Source organism: Triplophysa dalaica, chromosome 1 (assembly GCF_015846415.1).
Source record: "Triplophysa dalaica isolate WHDGS20190420 chromosome 1, ASM1584641v1, whole genome shotgun sequence".
In the NCBI taxonomy this organism is placed as follows: Eukaryota; Metazoa; Chordata; class Actinopteri; order Cypriniformes; family Nemacheilidae; genus Triplophysa; species Triplophysa dalaica.
Window position 1 is genome coordinate 10,121,381 of NC_079542.1, and position 16,473 is coordinate 10,137,853.

The 16,473-nt window shown below is 38.2% G+C and overlaps 2 protein-coding genes across 2 annotated transcripts in view; one reads left to right on the plus strand and one right to left on the minus strand.

Moving 5' to 3' along the window:
• The window catches only part of arap2 (ArfGAP with RhoGAP domain, ankyrin repeat and PH domain 2), a 72,885-nt gene extending 62,557 nt beyond the window's left edge, over positions 1–10,328 (minus strand). The window contains exons 1-3 of the mRNA XM_056749589.1: positions 9,991–10,328; positions 1,586–2,336; positions 73–149 (exon numbers count right to left, since the gene is read on the minus strand). Coding sequence (XP_056605567.1) covers positions 73–149; positions 1,586–2,229 — 721 coding nt within the window. The 5' untranslated portion in view covers positions 2,230–2,336; positions 9,991–10,328. The remainder of the gene's footprint in view (positions 1–72; positions 150–1,585; positions 2,337–9,990) is intronic.
• Positions 10,329–12,650: 2,322 nt separating this feature from the next.
• On the plus strand, positions 12,651–16,092 carry dthd1 (death domain containing 1). Its single transcript, XM_056752253.1, has 9 exons — positions 12,651–12,752; positions 12,867–13,197; positions 13,307–13,486; positions 13,762–13,979; positions 14,093–14,248; positions 14,348–14,637; positions 14,741–14,979; positions 15,090–15,147; positions 15,376–16,092. Exons 1-9 carry the CDS (start codon positions 12,691–12,693, stop codon positions 15,687–15,689), a joined length of 1,848 nt encoding a protein of 615 aa, XP_056608231.1. The 5' UTR covers positions 12,651–12,690; the 3' UTR covers positions 15,690–16,092.
• The last annotated feature ends 381 nt before the right edge of the window (positions 16,093–16,473 follow it).

Below are 16,473 nucleotides of genomic sequence, written 5' to 3' on the forward strand. Positions count from 1 at the left end.
TGAGATCTCACTACTTATACTAGTTAAATATCACATGGCATAAATATTATAAACCATCAAAGTTAAATTTACCTTTCCGAATGTCTGTAGGGCAAGCAGGATTCTCTGGTTTTGTAATATGGTCAGTATTGTTGTTTACATTCGCACTCCTGCACACACAAATTTGTAAATATTAGATCCAAAAATTTGATTACTGATTCTTTGAAGAAATATTAATAGAGACTTCACACACAAACATTTTACGGTCCAAATCCACATCACTTCAATGATTATTTTACTGTTTGCCCAAGCACTGCCCATTACTGCATACTCTACATAAATCCTTAAGGGTAAGTACTAATAAAGTTAATGTGTCTCTGTTGCTTAACTGATCACAGAGCATGGAGGTAGCAAAGCCGAGGTCACCGGTTCAATTCCCAGGGAACGCAGTCAATGATTAAATGTATAGCTTAAATGAACTATTGGGCTTTTGGTTCTCTGTAAATGAAATGCAGCAAAGCAATGCACACATTACCCAATTCAAGTACAATGGGCTATATTCACACGTTACTTCACAGGAAGTACCCTAGGCAGTTTCCGGTAGGGGAAACTTAAAGCAGAGAGAAAAGGGAAACTGAGAAAAAGTTAAAGTCACAGTAAGATTAAAAATGTCAATGCATATTTTTCATGAAATATTGCAGCGTAAAAATAGTTTATCGATGTGGGTCATTCTCTTACTTAAAATTAATGTGCCCTCATAATCTTCGGCTAAAATCTGAAAATGCACTTCCTTCCTTTAACGACTTCCTGCATCTTAAATGACGTATGTTAGACGACATTTTTGGAGACGACTATAAACCACTGCGGTGTGCCGTGAAGTACAGCATCTGCTAAATTCAACTTTTCAGTTTCCCATTTCTCTGTGCTTTAAGTCTCCCCAACCAGAAACTGACTAGGGTTCTTCCCATGAAACGCAGAAGTCATGTTTGCATAGAGCCCATTGAGCAGTAAGGTATCAGAGGATGCACTGTGCTGTGAATATGGTCACGGCATAAGGGCATTAATAGGCACTGCGTAAAGCGTACATAAATGTAAATGTCATATCAAAGGGACAGTTCACCCAAAATTCTGTCTATAAATGTATTTGTTCTGATGAACACAGAGAAAGATATTTGGAAGAATGCTTGTATCTAAACAGTTATTGGCCACCATTGACTACCATAGTAGGAAAAATGGCTTTATACATTTCTTTGTTCTGTTGAACTTAAAACCGTTTTGGTTTAAAATGTTTTGGGGCACTTTTGACTACCACTGTAATTTTCCTACTTTGGTAGTCAATAGGGTCCAGGAACTGTTTGGTAACAAGCATTCTTCCAAATATCTTTTTCTGTGTTAATCAGAACAAGAAATTTATACAGATTTTAGACATCTCAAGAGTGACTAAATCATGACAGAAAGTTTATTTTGAGTAAACTGTCCCTTAATTCTTCTTGAGACATTCAATCCCATGAATTCTGTCACGTACCAAATAGTGTTGGAAAGTACTGGTGTCTGTCCTGTAGTGGTATAAACTTACAATTCGGTAAAAAAATGAATTTTAACTTACCAGTCAAAAGGAGGTAAAAAAGGATGTTCAGGGATGTCTGGTACAGGTCTGTGTCGTAGCCTAAAGGAACGTGTAGACCTCGGTTCTAATCCTGCCCTAACATCCGAAGGGCATTCCTCATATATTTCATTCTCAACCATTTCTCCCTGAAACTTTACATTGGCCTCATTAGGTTCTTCCCCAAAAGAGTTGGGCTCTTCTGAAAAGTTCTCCAATGATTCGTTGCTGCTGTTGGCAGAACCGGAGCTAGAGCTGGAGGATGGCCCATGACCCCTGGTAGTCCCCTTCGACTCAGAAAGATTTTGTCTTTCCATATGGAGGTTTTCCATGGTATTTCTCTGAGGATGCCGACAAGGCGTTCCTCTCTGCCCATCCTTGGAAAACACCTGTCTAGGCCTTGGAATCGGCTTTCGCCTCACAGGTACTTTAATAGAGCTTCCCTCTGCCTCAATCATGAGGTTCTCCAGGCTGCTTAAGATCCTCCTTCGGTGTCCTGTAGGGATATTATCGATCTTAACGAGCTTCTCCTCAGTTAGGCTCCTGAGGTCTCTAAGATAATGGTAGCCAGCCCGGGTGAAGCTGGAGGCATATTGTGCCAGGTGAAGACTGGATAACCACTGAGTAATCTCCTGTTCGGGCTCCATAGAAGACAAGAAAGAAGGATCTTCAGTGGTCACGAAGTGTGTAGTATGGCATTGGATGACAAGGATACTTTGAGGCTGGGACCATTAAAAAGATGTAGGAACACACCCTGAGGAGAATAAATTATCATGAATAATAATCTTCACATTAATTCACATTCATTGCACTGAAGCGCTGAAATGGTTTTTATGACATTAATGTTTGAACTTATTTTTTGGCAATAATATTTTCACAAGTCTACTATTATTATACAATGGGGAAAGCATAATGAGAGAAATGAGAAACGTTTCAATGGTAGTCTACAGAATGTGTGTGGGAAACCTTTATAAACACTTTTCACAATGTTTCTTAAACTCTAAAAAAGTTATCTGAGCAATACAAAGGTCTGAATCCAGTATAGCCAGATAACAGGCTTTACATTTAACGATAGTATAAATGTATTAAGGTTGACAGGAGCATTGGCATGACAAACGACTAGATCTTCTCTTCATATTGTACATATCAAATTAACTCGCCCTCCAAATTCTCTTTTCACCCCAGCAAATTTCAGACAGTCCCTTTGGTTTTACAATGCAGCTGACACTATCCTTCATAACCTAATTGTGTGTGAACATGATGACGCATTTAGCTATTTACAGGTTTAAAAGTTGTTTTATCCTGAAAATGAATTGAAAAACTTTTCGCATTTGATCACATAATCTTCATGGTTTGTAAATGGTTTATGTTGATAAATATTTAACCACACACAACATTTTGGGAACAGAAAATGACACAAGATTCCAAACTGGCTTCTCCCACACAAGTATCAGTACCACCATCAGTAACTAGTTTGTGGGTAAATCGATTTTCACTGTATTTACACGACCAAACTGAAAGACATACTAGCTGAACATGCACTTCCATGCAATTAGTGATCGACCGATATTGTTTTTTTAAAACAGATACCGATTATTTGCATGTTTATGTGTCCGATACCTGATATGCAGAACAGATATTTATTTACTGTTATACTGCTGTTTTTGACACACTGATTACAACACAACTGAACAAACTATTTTATTTAGAACAATCACTCCCTCCTTAGCTACAAAGCAAAACATTTGCATTTATAAACCAATAAATAGAGGGGTCTGAAAAGTGCCCTGTTACTTAAGTATCTTTATTCAAAAATAAATCATTCTAACTCATTAAAAAACAAAAAAGTGGGGTCTGAAACACAAAGCAAACAATACACAAAAATCATTGGTAGGGACCGACGACTCGCACACACACAGAGCTCATTGAGAAAGAGCGTCAACTCGCATCACACAGGTCAGGAAAGAGAGAAGACGCGGAAGTGCTGTTTATCTTCTAGTTAATCGATCATAGATACAGTCACTATCATGGATGGTTAAAAACATTACAAAATGTGACGCCGAATAAGTAAATGCATTGTATTGGAAACACTGATCGAATTATACATCGTCATGAAAGTAGCAAACAAAACGAGTTAATCTTGTTAAAAAGTTAGCTGCATACGGAGGCTATGCTAAAACTTCTTAAGCATCAACCCAGTGAGTGAACAGCAATATGAATGATGAGCATAGACAACAAAGGTAATTCAGTTCAGCTATTTCATTCCCTACATGAATTAATTCATGGCTGTTTCATTCAATTCATGTAAAGTTACCTCTTTATTGGGGTAGGAATTGATAGCTTAGGCAATGTGACGAAGCTGCATAAACAACATTTCAGGCATTAAATGTAACATCTCATTTGTGCATTAATTGCTCTCATGTTAAATATGAGTGTATCAATAAAGCAAGTGAATATACATAACCTGTGCATGCTTTCGTTTTTGTCGCGTCTCCCCTCAGAGGCTCTGCTGCAGTGACGGACCTGCACGCAATTCTCTAAACGGCCACAAAGATGGCGGGGGTTATCGGTGAATCCGATATTGGAAAACAGATACCCGATGATGGGAAATTGATTAAATATCGGGAAAATTATCGGGAAAACGATGTATCGGTCGATCTCTACATGCAATAGCAATAATAATAAAAAAACATTCATAACAGGGCTGTCACGATAAACCGGCGATAAATATCACGTGATTTACACACAGCTTTTGCATGAAGTAAGGGAAAATAATGCTGCATCTGAAAGCCAGAGGGCGCTCTCGTGCAGAAACTCCAAATATGCACTGCAGCAGACCATAACACATTCTAGTATCTAGGAAATGCCTATGGACATGTTTTTATCACTGTTCCTCAAGCCACATGAGGTATTTTGATGATAATAAAGTATACTTCAAATGATCATGTTTGACGGGTGTTGCTTTTACAAATACACATTTTAAGCGACTCAAACTCGCACTGCTTTTAGATCGAGTAGCAATTCCTACTGATCCCAGAGTCGTGCTTCACGGACAAGCAACGCATTAAAAAAAAAAATCGACACATTGCATATCGCAGCCAGCTCGATTAAAATAGAATTTAGTGGAATCGTGATAGATTATCGTGCAGCCCTGATTCATAACACAAAATATATCACAGATATCACAGCACTAACATGACTTGATCTTGAAGGTTGACTTGAGAGGTTCTCTACAACTCTCCATAACTTTCCGGAAAACACCTATAAATCAACACTACTATCCCAATTTTATGTTGATTGTCACAATTTAAAAACTAAATAACATTTAACTTGCATGAACATCCAAATTAAAATAATATAACACTTAGTTGCAAACCACGAAAACTGCTCACAGAAGTAATGTGGTCACTCAATAGGTCACACATCTTCATTATTAATTTTTTAAACAATCTTCTCGAAGTCCAAACCACTTTTGGTTTCACCCAGAGTATTTTGGGTGTGTAGTGTAGTGTTTATAGTTCTGTTTACGTGGCATTCTGGGTAAATGATGAAATCTGTATGAAAGATTTTACTTGCATTTCAAAGAAATGATCAGAGTATGCGTAATGAATTCTCGGTTTAAAAAAAAGCTGTAAAACATGGAAGAATTCACTTGTTACTAAACATGAATTACCATTTGAAAACCCCCTTGGAAATATACAGTAGAATATAATGTTTAAAAAGTTTCACACCCATTATCAGTTCTGTGAATATTCTCCCCACAGAACTTAAAGAGCTTTTTCGGTACATCTTAGCGATCTCTGCTTCTCTTTTTCTACAGATGACTTCTTCTTTTAGCCAAAAGCAACCTTGTTGAACCTTTTAAACACAACCCTTCATATATTTAAAGATAAGAAAGAAAATGACTTGAAAACTTTCTTTAAGGCTGTTTAACTGACAGAGTAAAATTATGAAAGGAAGGTCAGAGATGCAAAAGCAAGAGGGACAGTAAAAGTTTTAGAGAAGCAGAAAGTCTTCACCGCAAGAGCGTTGGATGATTCATACCACAGCGCACCTTTACTGCCGAAACACTGCTATAACGTTAAAGGTTATTTCTACTGTGGACATGCTTGTCCTGGTATTCCAGCAATTAAAATAATGACAATAGAATCTGATGCTGCAGGATGGGGGGTAACAGAACACATGTAACCATAATACCTGATAATAATACAAAAAAGAAGTAACTGTATTTCACTACAGCCACAGATAACAATGTTTTACATTCACATTACAGTTCGTGAAATTGCTACTGATGGAACTTACAAGCAGGATTGCCTAACAGTAAAGCACCATTGGTATGAAAAACTACTACTACTACTTGTTTTTTGCATATTTGTCAAAATTTGAATACAAAATGTAGTTTTTAAATGATGCTTTAATTTATTAAGGGAAAACAACTATCCAAACATTTCTGACCCTATGTGAAAAAGTAATTGCCCCCCTTGGTAAATCATGAATTATCTGTGATGAATTGAATAACCGAGTTAAATATCACTAGCCACACTCAAGCCTAATCACTGCCAGACCTGTTGAGTCAAGAAATCACTTAAGTAGAACCTGTCTGACAAACTGAAGTAGTCTAAAAGATCTCTTAAAATTACTTTCTAAAAGAAAGTAATTAAAATGTTTCAGTCAAGAAAAGGTTACAAAGCCATATCTAAGGGCTTTGGGACTCCAGCGAACCACAGTGAGGGCCATTATCCACAAATGGAGAAAGCATGGAAAAGTGGTAAAACGCCACAGGAGTGGCCGGCCTACCAAAATTACTCCAAGACCACAAGTCCAGGAGGTCATAAAAGATCCGAGAACAACATCTAAGGAACAGCAGGCCTCTCGTGCTTCAGTTAAGGTCAGTGTTCATGATTCTACAATAAGAAAGAGTGCAAAAATGGCATCCATGGGAGAGTTCCAAGGCGAAAACCACTGCTGACCGAAAAAGAACACAAAGGCTCGTCTCAAATTTGCTAAAAAAACATCTTGATGATCCCCAAATATTCTGTGGACTGATGAGACAAAAGTTGAACTTTTTGAAAGGTGTGCGTCCCGTCACATCTGGCGTAAAATTAAAACAGCATTCATAAAAAGAACGTCATACCAACAGACAAACATGATAGACGTAGTGTGGTGGTCTGGGGCTACTTTGCAGCTTCAGGACCTGAGCGACTGGCCATAATTATTGGAACCATGAAATCTAAAACTAGATTCAGAAAATCCTAAAAGAATGTCCGGTCATCGGTTTGTGACCTCAAGCTTAAATGCACTTGGGTTATGCAGCAGAACAATGATCCAAAACACACCAGCAATTCCACCTCTGAATGGCTAAACATTTTTTTTTAAGGTTTTGGAGTGGCCTACTCAAAGACTCGAAGACCCTCCAATGTAGCTGAATTAAAACAATTCTGCAAAGAAGAGTGGGCCAAAATTTCTCCACAGCGATGTGAAAAACTTTCCCAATGCTTGTTTGCAGTTGTTGCCGCCAAGGGTGGCACAACTAGTTACTAGGTTTAGGGGGCATTTACTTTTTCAAATATGGTCAGAAATGTTTGGATTGTTATTTCCCTTAATAAATAAAACCATCATTTAAAAACTGCATTTAGTATTTACTCTGGTACTCTTTGTGAAATACTAAAATTTGTTTAATGATCTGGATTATTTTAGCATGACAAATATCCAAAAAAACAAAAAATCAGGAAGGTGGGGCAACACTTTTTCACATCACTGTACATGCAAACAAACTCATCACACAGCAAACTGACACACTGTGATTTGACAGATTAAAGTGAACGAAGATCATAAAAATGAAGTCAGCATAAATCTAGTTTAGAATGTTTATTTATGCTGACTAGCACTGGTCCATTTTGGGACTGGGACAATCTGGTTAACTGGCCACTAGCCTCGCCAAGCCATACCTTCATACCGGAGGTCTGGAATTTATCGCCGTTTTCTTTGGCCAAGGTCTGCCCAAGAGCTCATATTACTGACAATTAAAGCAACCAATCACGTTTCGTTTTGTTTCGCGTCATCTTTAGAGGCGTGGAAATGTCCCCGCAGTAACAGACCGATGTACATTCAAGAATGTGTCAAAAGTTTTAACAGAAACAACAATTATTATAAGTTTATGCCATGAACCTCGCATCCTTTTAAGAATTAAGCGTTTAGTCGATTGTGATAAATTCTTATAGCAACCGTTGTAAACATGACAGCTAACTTCTTAGATAAGAAGGCTTTGTTGTTTACATGCGGACCATTAAAGAACGCGATACGCACGTCTCCCAGAAATCCTGTGAAATTCATTAGACGACGACTTCAAACATGCTGAATTGTTTCCAAAAAAGTATGCCTTATGCATCAAACGTTTAGCCAACGGTCCATGGGCGTGACGTCTGAGGCTGAGACTACCTGCCCACGCCAGTGACCTTAATTCTAAACAAAAGAGCTTAAGCTTTATTTCAAGCAAATCATATTTATCTATTAGCTATTAAGGGATAGTTCACCCAAAAAATTAAAATTCTGTCATAATGTACTCACCCTCTTGTCCTTTCAAAACTGTATGACTGTCCTTCTTCAGAACACAAAAGAAGATATTTTAAAGAATTCTGAAAACTGAACCACGGCAGTCCCCATTCACTGTCTATTTTATAGACTCAAAACCAATGTAGACTGATGCTGCCGTTCTTCGAATACCAGCATTCTTCAAAATATATTTTTCATACAGGAAAGTCATACAGTTTTGAAATGACGAGAGGGTGAGTAAATTATGAAAGAATTTTAATTTTGGTGAACCATACCTTTAAATCATCACAGCGTTTGGCACAAACCAACACTTTCTCAACCTCGGCCTAAACCTGCACTGACATGCATTGATGTTTTACCAGTTCAGGGTCAGACATGGGCACATACCGTGCACGGCCAAAAAAGGTCCATAATCGAATATACTGTTGCTTCATTTCACTGTTTTGAAATAATGTTTCAAAAACGAGACATATGTTTCCGTCTAGAGTCTGACTCTGAAGGTAATTCTTTGCTTGAATCTCAGATAGACAATGGGAGAATTGAACGACTCTGTAAAGTCTTCCCTAAGGGGGTAAGTGACAGGAATCCGGGGTGCCCAATTCATGCGTGAAAATAACCTGTTTCGTTGTTTGACGCAAGTAAATAACTTTACCTATTTTCTGCCATGCTTGTATAAAAAAAAGAAGCTACACACTAATGTAGGGTTAAAAAATAGCAGATATACTAAAATGAATTAACTAAACAGTGATGCGCTAGTAGGCTCTTGGGAATTATTTAAATGGTTTGGTCAGGCGGCATGGTATTTTCTTTCTTTTTTAAACACACAGCATCACATCATCACATCCCAATGCAACAATTTTGTGGTTCCACACCAAAAATAAAACCTAGAAACACAAATGTATTTAGATGATATTATGGAGATCTGGAATAATGTGGTTGTCTCACGGTTGTTGCAAGGCAATCTTCTTGATAACAAGCATAAGCATGTATTGTAGGCCCATGTCAGACAACACCCACAGTAAACCAGTAAGTGATTATAGTATGAAAAGAATGAATACAGAGTATGAGGACATTGCTCTTCCTTACACTGTCCTATTGCACATTGAGTAATGCATGTCTGGAATTTCTCGCTCATAAAATTCAACACTAAGAAGCAAAGTTCGACTACTTTTTTAAATTACACATCCCTAGCGAATAGCGTCACTATAAACACCATCGTAAATCTTTGAAAGGCATACTGTATCATATAGAAAACTGTATTATAGTAGCTATTATAGTATTGTAGTTTTACTTTTTCTGTGGTTTAAATCTGGTTAATAGAGTGAAACCATGGCAAATGTGTGGTTCCTATAGTTTACATCAAATACCATTGCTGAACTATTTTAAACATTTTAAAGTCTCCAAGAGTAAAGAAACACAGTACATCGGTGATGGTCATTGCCTATTAAAATATGTGAGGTTTGGTTAAACCAATTAAAACACAGCAATATGTTGCAGAAGCAAAACATGAATGTGTTTTAAACGTTTTAATGCTCAGACTCAGAGTGAGTGGGTCAACACAACAGAGATTAACAGGTGTGGGAAATAGGACAAGTTAAGAGAGATGATGGCGTGAGTATTTATTTACACAAGGAGTGTCTGATCATTTAACGCTGTGAAACGTGTGACTGGACCTCTTTTATCAAGAGCTTACACGTTTCGCCAAATAGTTTAATTTATGTCATTAAAAACCGAATCTCAGGACACGACCTGGAAGTTACCAGCGTGTTACAAACGTCCTCTGCAGAAACTCAAAACAAGATCTCGAAGCAACTATTTGAATGTGAAAAGAAAGTAAGTGTTCTCTTGAAACATACCTCAAGACCACCAACACCCTCCCGGTTATTACTTTCCGATATAGCTCTGTCGCTGTAACTTTGGTACTACGTGTTGGTTTAGATAATGTTAGACTATTTTGAGTTTTCAACCCGCAACTACTACCAAACGCATCCGTTCCGCCTTTCGAGTCCACCACGCCTACCTGCCCGCACTGACTCACTCACCCGTCCAACCCACCGCACCTGAACCGACCTGTACTATACATGCGGTCACCTCGACAACTGTCCAATATAATCATGTAGACTAAAGAAAACCTAAATTTACAAGACGATCGTTTGCTTTGGACAATTATGTCATTTGCAGGGATTCGTTTTTATTTTTGTCTTTCTCTGACACCCTTCTCTTTCTTTTGCGTGTCGCAACTTGCTTTGCCCTCAGGTAACAGAATCTGCAGGATGGAATGTGTCAAGACATACCAAAGACTGCGCGTCATAACAGCACTATTTTTTCATTCACATGCTTGTTGTGTCCTATTTAAAACACATTTTAAGTCATGAGTTTACAGAATCTCCCGTTTGAACCTCTGCATGGCTGCAAAACACCGATTAAGACTAATGTGCGTAGCCATCACATGTCTAATAGAATGTATAGAACATGAGATATCACTCATTACTTCTATACTAGCGCCACATAATTTTGTGCAGTTCTGTTATTTGACCGCATGGTGGCACTATATCCCAAAATGGATAAACAAAAAACGTAGGTTTTCTTTGTTGAGACATTTTAGTTATGTTCTTTTCCACCAATAGTTCAAAAAAGATGAACATTAAGTAGAGCATGCGATCATTCATTCGGCCATCATTCGTTTACTACAGTGTGATGTGTAATTCATACAGACGTCTGACCACGTGGTGATGCTAAATCCCAACATAGGGATTTTAGTTTCAGTGGTTTGCTAACATCCAAATGAATTATCACACATAACACAATTTAATTTTGTTAGTCTCAGATTTGATGTGCAACTTATACAGAAATCATTAATGTTGAGGGATATAATGACATGTGTACCTTTATCTACATGGTTAGTGTCTGTGAATGTGTAGACAGTATATTTGACACGTGCATGCCATACAGGCAAGTTGAAAATAAAAATGATTGTTAGCTGTGTTAATGTTGTTGTGAATATAATTTAATATAAAATTAAGGTCACACTTTGGAATAGGAAGCGATTCTCACTATAACTACAACTTTTCCCTCAATAAACTCATAATTACTTCTTATAAAGTAGTTTTTAGGTTTAGGTATTGGGTAGGATAAGGGATGTAGAATATGGCAATGCAGAATAAGTCATTAATATGTGCTTTAAACATACTAATATACAACCAATATGCATGTAAATGAGCAAGTAGTTAATGATGAATTTGTGTACCTTAATATAAAGTGTGACAAAAAATAATATTCACAATACTTTAGGAAAACATGGTGTTTGTAAATGCAAGTCTGTCTACAATTTTAAAGTCGGAACTCAATTTCTGCATGCTTATTTTGTGGTAAACATGATTTTAACCATGTTTTTGTTGTTGTTTTAACTGTGGTAAAACCATGGTTCATTTTCATAAGGGACACCATTCAGAGCTGTGCACATTACTCTTCTTTAGGGTCCTCCATCTCTAAAGGATGCTTTTGTGTCAAGACACGCCTTCTATTTGCCATGACGACCCTACTTTACAGGCCTAGGGTTTTACTTTACAACTGATGGGCTTGTACAAAGACAACAGCTTTGCTTAAATCGTCACCACTACTGGACGGACACTGAACGGAGACGAACAACTACTGTCTAGTAAAGTTTTTCCTGTAAAAATCAAATCCTCATATTGCGATTTTTTAAAGCATGGTAGATGTGACCAACCAACTAACATTCTCTCAAGAGAATGATCTGTTAAACCTTTTACAAGAGACAGCCCAGGAGCTTGGAGAAGTTTTACAACAAGAAAAAGCAGAAGCAAAAGGAACTGACCGAATCTCTAATGGACATAGAGATTCAGCTGGGATTCCTGCAAGGCTTTTTCATTTTCTCAGGAAGTTTTGTGTGCTTTACACAGACAGAATGTGCGTGCTGAGAAAGGTACTTTGCGCTACAACAAACACTCTTACAGAGCGTAGAATGAGCTCGAATTTGGCATGCACGCTCCCATGCAGAGAGTCTCATCAGCCAACAACTATTGGTAAGTGATTTTTTATGTTAAGGAGTTTCCAAACTGTTCACCGTGGAAAAAAATAATGTACAGTACATTGGCAAAGCATTGCAAGTATTTGTAGAGCATCTAAAAGTTAAAGAAAGATAAACATAGCTTGATAAAGTGTGTTTACTGTATTTAGATGATTCCTATGGATCCCGTTTGTCCCAAGATCATGTGACTGATGTCATTCTTAATGCATTGGAAGATGTCCATATCATTGTAAACCAGCTTTGTTTAATGAGCAGGAAGCTTGATGCTGGTATAGCGTTACTTCCTGAAGTGAGTGGAGAGAGTTTCAGAACGCAGACCGGGGGTGAAGAGATTGGACCACTGGATACAACACAGCCCACAGTGCTTCTATCTGAAACCACATCAAAAGAAATGAACCATGATGCTATGTTTGTGAAAGAAACAAGGGAAATTATGTCAGCCTCTGAGAAAACTGGTAATAACTTGTTGTGTGAGAATACTCCGTCTGACCGCAAAGAGTCTCTGAAAATGAATGATGAAAGCAGAAGAGATAATGAGAAGACAAAGCAATATGACATGGTCACTGTTGGGTACATTTATATTATTTATCTATAGTAAATTATTGTTATTATTTAACTATTAAAAACATTTTTAAAGGTTTAAATGTTTATTTGAGTTCCTAAAAATTGTGTTTCTGGTGACAGACTAAAAGACCAATCAGGAGACAGTTCCTCAGAATCTCCCAAAGTGTATATAACCGCTCCACAAGAGGTTGCAGAAGTCATGACTTGTAAAGTGGTCGATGGCTTGAGTTCTTTCATGGTGTCAGGATCCGAGGAGCTGGTCAGCAGTGTTATCCGCATAGATATCACCAACCACAATGAATGTCCCTTCTCCCCACTCACCGTAGCTGTACCATTCCAAGCAAGTTACCGTGGAAACTACAGGGAGATCACAGTGAAAGTAGTGGATCTGGAGCAAAGAGTTAGCTACCTCACCCCTACATCTACTGAAGGTGTCTATGGAGGACAAAGGGTCTGTAATGAAATTTTATGATATTTTTGCACTTTTTCTGCTGTTATTGCTAGAAGAGCTTAGAGTTGAATTTTTTTATTAAGTGTTATGACTTTGTGTCCGTCCACAGGGTTCATATGCAGTAGTGCGTGTATACTCACTTGGAGTGTTTGCGGTGCTGTCCCGTTTGAGAATGGAGACTTTTACAGTCCCTAAATCAGGACTGTCTCTTAAACTCAGTATGGACTCCAGGATATGCCTTGACTATTTAACTGGATCCTTCACCGTACCAGTCATTGCTCAAGTCACGGTTATTTTTCTACATTTTTATTTTAAACTGCATACATCAGAAAAACAAGTACAACTTTTTTGCATGAAAAATGAGAAAATGTCCTGGAAAATAGTCACAATGCAAACAATAACAATGTTTAAAACCATATTAAAACAACTAAGAAACTGATAAATAGAATTATTAAGTTAAGTAAATAATTTTGTTTTTACACAATATTATATATCATTAACAGACGTGTTGAAATATTGTACTGCATTGCTTTTAAATACAAGTCTCACTTTTCATCTCATAAGGTTCAGCCAGTGGACGCTGCTGTTTTGTCTTCTATTAAATCCAAAAACGATTCCTACCGTGCTGTGCTCACCTCATCTCCATTGCTCTACTTAAGGCAACCCTCAGCCCTTAAACTCCGGCGGCCTTTCACACTTATCTTGCCATGTCCTTCTATCTCTGACAAGAAGAGAGCTGGAGAAGAAACTGACCTATGTGCCTTTGCACATCAGCAATTGAGGTAATGATACAAGCATAATGGGGGTGATGATTTCCTTTCCAAAAGTTTGTATCAGTTGCCACAAATCCAGTGGATGTAAAAATAATTTAAATGAGTCACTTTCTTTGGAACAGGGTTGATGGTGCTTTAGTTAAGTCTCCGAAAGACCCTAAAGAGCAACTGGCTGTAATGGGCTGGATAGAGAACCATTGGAAAGTTCTGGATAAAGTGAATGTGAGGAACCTACAGAACGGCCTGGTGTCTTTTGAAGTTACCGAGAATCATGACAGGTACAGAGCGAGAAACATTTGATGGTAAAATAAATAATATAATTAAAATTGAGCTTTTTTTAATATATAACACAACTTCCTTTTTCAAACATATTTTAGGTTAATTGTCCTTCGGCTTCAATCCTCTTTGAAATCTTCCTTACTGGCCTCCTTAGTTGAAGAACTGGAAGAAGGTGTGAGGATTTTCTCAGTCACTATTCTAGTCCATCGTGATCCTATGGACCCCAGAAGTGTTGTTGTGGCCACCCTACCGAGCAGAGATCTCAGCTGGGAGTCTTCTGAACTCCAGGCCCTGGCTTACTGTGGGCCTCCAGAGACGTCATCTGAAATCTCCATGAGGGAGGGAGAACAGCTGCTTCCCAGGTTTAGCGGGAACATAACTTGCAATGGTACATAGCACGGCTGCTGACATTGACTAACAGGTTGCTTTAGAAATGTTTACATTATGTTTAATCTATTATCTGTCTATACTTTGCATATATGTGCATATAGATAACCAAGGGACAGATTCTCACATAATCACATTCCACAACCAAAGAAGAAACCGTCTTTATTTGAGATTGAAAGAAGTGGACCCATTTGGTAACTACAGCTCTCCTCACTACAAAGGTGTAGCCAGTTTGTTCAGGATCACTAAGGGACATCTGGTCTGGAATGGTGACACATCAGCTCTGCCCAAAGACTTTCCTCTAGAAGAGCTTGTGTGTCGATTGCCACTAACTCTGCCCAAGGTAAAGTAAAGATTTAACAAGTCACAAAGTTCACCCAACTGCTTGAGGAGTTAAAAAGGCCTTTTTTGTGGTTAGTAAATCACAGTTGCGGTTGCTTGTTTGTTACCTAGGGTGTAAGAACAGTCTGTCGCCCTGTGAGTGGAAGAGTTATGCAGCACAGTCAACCGGGTATGTGGAACTAAATACACGATTTGTCATTACACTCAGACACTGGTTAAGCACACATTGCATCTGTTACACCCTAACGACAAATGGTGACATCATGTATTAAAATTAACTACAGACAGTCAGCAATGTAAACCTTTCTTCTGTAATACTCCTTTCATTTGCTGGGGTTGAGGAGTGTCCTGTGCATCAGTGGACACACAGACATATTAAACACTCATTTTCTTACAGATTCTCTCTCAGATGAGCTCTTATCGTGGCTTTGTGATGAGCTAACTGAGGATGATGCAGCGCTTCTTGTTGTGTCCCTTCGTCTCCGACGCTCAGCTGTCCAGATTGCCCGCCTCCGTGCACCTCACCACCTCTCACAACAAATGTTTCACATCCTTACAGCGTGGAGGCGGGGCCTCCCCTCCTCCTCTCCAAAATGTCCCACGCTGGCGCACTGTCTGACCCTCGCAGGGAGGCCAGACCTTGCCGAAAAGCTGCCGCTTTGGGAACCAGCAGATCACAAAATAGAGCAGAGAAAACCAGGAGAAACGTGACCACCAGGAAACCTTATGAGACCTGTAACAGTTAATGTTGCTTTATTATGTTAGTCATACAAAGAGGCTTCTGAATTGTAGTATTAAGTTGATACTATAGAATTGCATATTTGTTAATAAGGGTTATAAATGTTAAATACAGTAGTCTTATAAATTCAAACTTGGCAACGAGTATCGAGATACTTTAGGAAAATGTGGTTGGAATATTTCTCATGTAAAAATAAATGTCAGCAAATGCAGAAATTATTGTGTCCAGCAGATGGTGCTGATGTAACAAATTCATATTCCATTGAAATTTGCCTACTGGAAGCACGTTTATGGTTTGCACAAATAGTCACCTGGCAGGAAGAGTAAAACAAGAAGAAACGAGGTTAAGCCATACAAAGTTCACCAGACAAAATTAGTTTTTGTTTTGGAGTATTTAGAACTTTATTTGGCGTTTGTACACGTACAGACAGTCCGGTGTTTTTTTTTAACAGAGCTCTCAACAGTTACAAACAACATAAAAACTAAATATAAAAGACAATTGAGTGGATAAAGTTTGACCTCTAGCTCGCCTATAACAGAGACCAATTAGACTTCATAATTGTTAAGTTCCACATTAAGTAATTATAGCCTACTACAAAATAAATTCCATTACAATGTATCAATTATGTGTCATCAGGGCTGCTGAATGCAACAATTAAGCTCACTAGAGAGTAACAAGCTGGTGGCCTATTTTACCGATCGGGTGAATGGAGGTCAGTCCATTTATCACGCGCTTCTCACTGACGACGATGATAAA

Bases quoted from the DNA above. Each gene is read 5' to 3' on its own strand.
- dthd1 (XM_056752253.1), top strand. From the start codon at position 12,691: ATGAATGATGAAAGCAGAAGAGATAATGAGAAGACAAAGCAATATGAC. The intron at 12,753-12,866 runs GTACATTTATAT...TTCTGGTGACAG, and splicing joins TATGACATGGTCACTGTTGG to ACTAAAAGACCAATCAGGAG. The intron at 13,980-14,092 runs GTAATGATACAA...TCTTTGGAACAG, and splicing joins TTTGCACATCAGCAATTGAG to GGTTGATGGTGCTTTAGTTA.